Consider the following 2,122-nt stretch of genomic DNA (forward strand, 5'->3'; position numbering starts at 1 on the left):
AAGGTTAATCTTTTTTTTTTTTTTGTGTATCCGTTTAGACAAAAAGAAAATCACAAATCAGAAGCTAAACCTAATAATGTAAATTGGGTCCAAAATAATGTTTTGCCATTTTAATGTTGGCTCTGTTCTATGGTTGCTCTATTTTCAAATTATATAAATGCTGAATAGAAAGGTTGACCTAAAGTTTCATTTTTCAATGTGTGTGTTTTTGTCTTTTTGGCTGTGCTGTCATTGTTATTTATTATGATGTATGAGGATTAATGTGTTTTAAGCTGTTTTTGTGTCGCAGGTTAATTTTTATGTAAACATAAGATGTTTTCCTTTTTTAATTCTCAAATCTATTTATAGGCTAGTAGATAGATAATTAAGTGCATGTCTCCTTTTGATTGATCTTCTGTAAAATCGTTTCTACTTTCCTCAAGTTATACATTGACGATGCTGTGGATTGATACTCTTCTTTGAAGAGATCACATAAATGACATGGTAGTTATGACCATATGCTATGTTTTTGCTAGAATCGCAGCAATAATAACCACCTTAGTTAATTGATCAAAATACAAACTAAAATGCAGATTAAAATTTTGAAAGAGGGAATTGGTACTCCTTTTGTGGCTAGGCTTTGTACTTTCTTCAATTTTTACTAATTTTATATGTTAACAATTCCCATGCATGTTTGCATCCTGTTTTATTAATGAAACTTAAATGCAGATTTCTCATGAATCTCCGGTTTCTGGTGCTGGATGGGTTTGCAAAATCCCCTCAGAAGACTCAGGATGGCGTTCATTCAACACCAAATCATCTTCTCAGACTCATTTGCTTTCAGCAGAAGAAAAATCAACCATAGCAGCACTGGATTTGCAGCTCAAGGCAGTGAAAGCTTGCAAAGCATTTTTAGTTGGCAATACTAGTTCGGACTCTGATGAAGATGACATCATCGATGATGAGGATGAAGATGAAGATGAGGATGAGTCGATAGATGGTGATGACAATGACGACGAGGGTGATGAGTCTGCGGAGTACAAGTTTTTTGAAAAAGTGTTTAAAGAAGATGGTGAATTAAGAAGATATTACGAGAACAACCACAAAGAAGGGCACTTTTATTGTTTGGTTTGTGGGGCTGTATGGAAGAAAGTATGGAAGAGGTTTAAGGATTGCAATCAACTACTTCAACATTCAACTACTGTATTAAGGACAAAAAGGATGCGAGCTCACAGGGCTTATGCTCATGTTGTCTGTAAAGTCATTGGTTGGGACATTGATCAGTTGCCTGTAAATTCCAGGAAGATTTTGGTGAGTAATCTTGATTGATGCATACATCACATGTCTTTATGTTTTTCTGATACATATACCTGTCTTGATGCTAACCGAGAGAATCAAGCTGGAGATTTTATCTAAATTTGAATTGCAAAGCTCAAACTCATAAAATCGTAAAACTTGATTTGTAGTCTACGGGTTAACTTGAGAATTTAATAACCTTGATGCTAATTAACTGAGTTATTCTTTTATCAGGTTGAATCGAAAAAGTCTGCAGGGGATGGCATGGATGATTCAAATGTAGGTGTCCATATGCTAGATACTTGTATATCCTATGTTAATTTGGTTTAAGATTATGGTTACTTAAAATATATGCTGAGTTGTTGACTATGTTGTTTTCACAGGGTGAAACTGGTAATGGTAATGTTGATGAACGTGTTGACGATTTGGTTCATGTTCAGTGAAGTGCCGAAAAGCGAATAGCAGTTATGATATAGTTTAGACTTTAGATGAAGGCCCTTAATCTTTTATCCCTAACACTAGTAGAGAGGCTGATGATTCTGACCTGAAAGATGTTGTTTATATACTTCTATCTCGTGACCCTTAATTTTGTAAATCCTTCTATTGTGGAGTTTGATCTCTTGGGATAGTGCCTAACTTTGAAGCAGTTCTTATTATCACATTTATGTGTTGTGTTGCTTCCAAAGTTTTCAACTTCATATATGGCAGTTTAAAGTGATGTATCCAAGAAAAATGGCCAAGAGGAATGCCTTCAAAAATAGGCAAAGCTCAAACATCAGTCTTAGACTTACTTTGATAATTTTTTTTTTAAAAGTAACTTATAAAAATTAATTTTTAAAAGGTAGTT

The 2,122-nt window shown here is 34.1% G+C and overlaps 1 protein-coding gene across 1 annotated transcript in view; it reads left to right on the top strand.

Moving 5' to 3' along the window:
- The window catches only part of LOC107614276, a 2,835-nt gene extending 875 nt beyond the window's left edge, over positions 1 to 1,960 (top strand). Inside the window, exons 3-5 of the mRNA XM_016316501.2 lie at positions 709 to 1,290; positions 1,510 to 1,554; positions 1,659 to 1,960. Of these exons, the coding sequence (XP_016171987.1) occupies positions 709 to 1,290; positions 1,510 to 1,554; positions 1,659 to 1,718 (687 nt within the window). The 3' untranslated portion in view covers positions 1,719 to 1,960. The remainder of the gene's footprint in view (positions 1 to 708; positions 1,291 to 1,509; positions 1,555 to 1,658) is intronic.

Source organism: Arachis ipaensis, chromosome B08 (genome assembly GCF_000816755.2).
Source record: "Arachis ipaensis cultivar K30076 chromosome B08, Araip1.1, whole genome shotgun sequence".
NCBI lineage: Eukaryota > Viridiplantae > Streptophyta > Magnoliopsida > Fabales > Fabaceae > Arachis > Arachis ipaensis.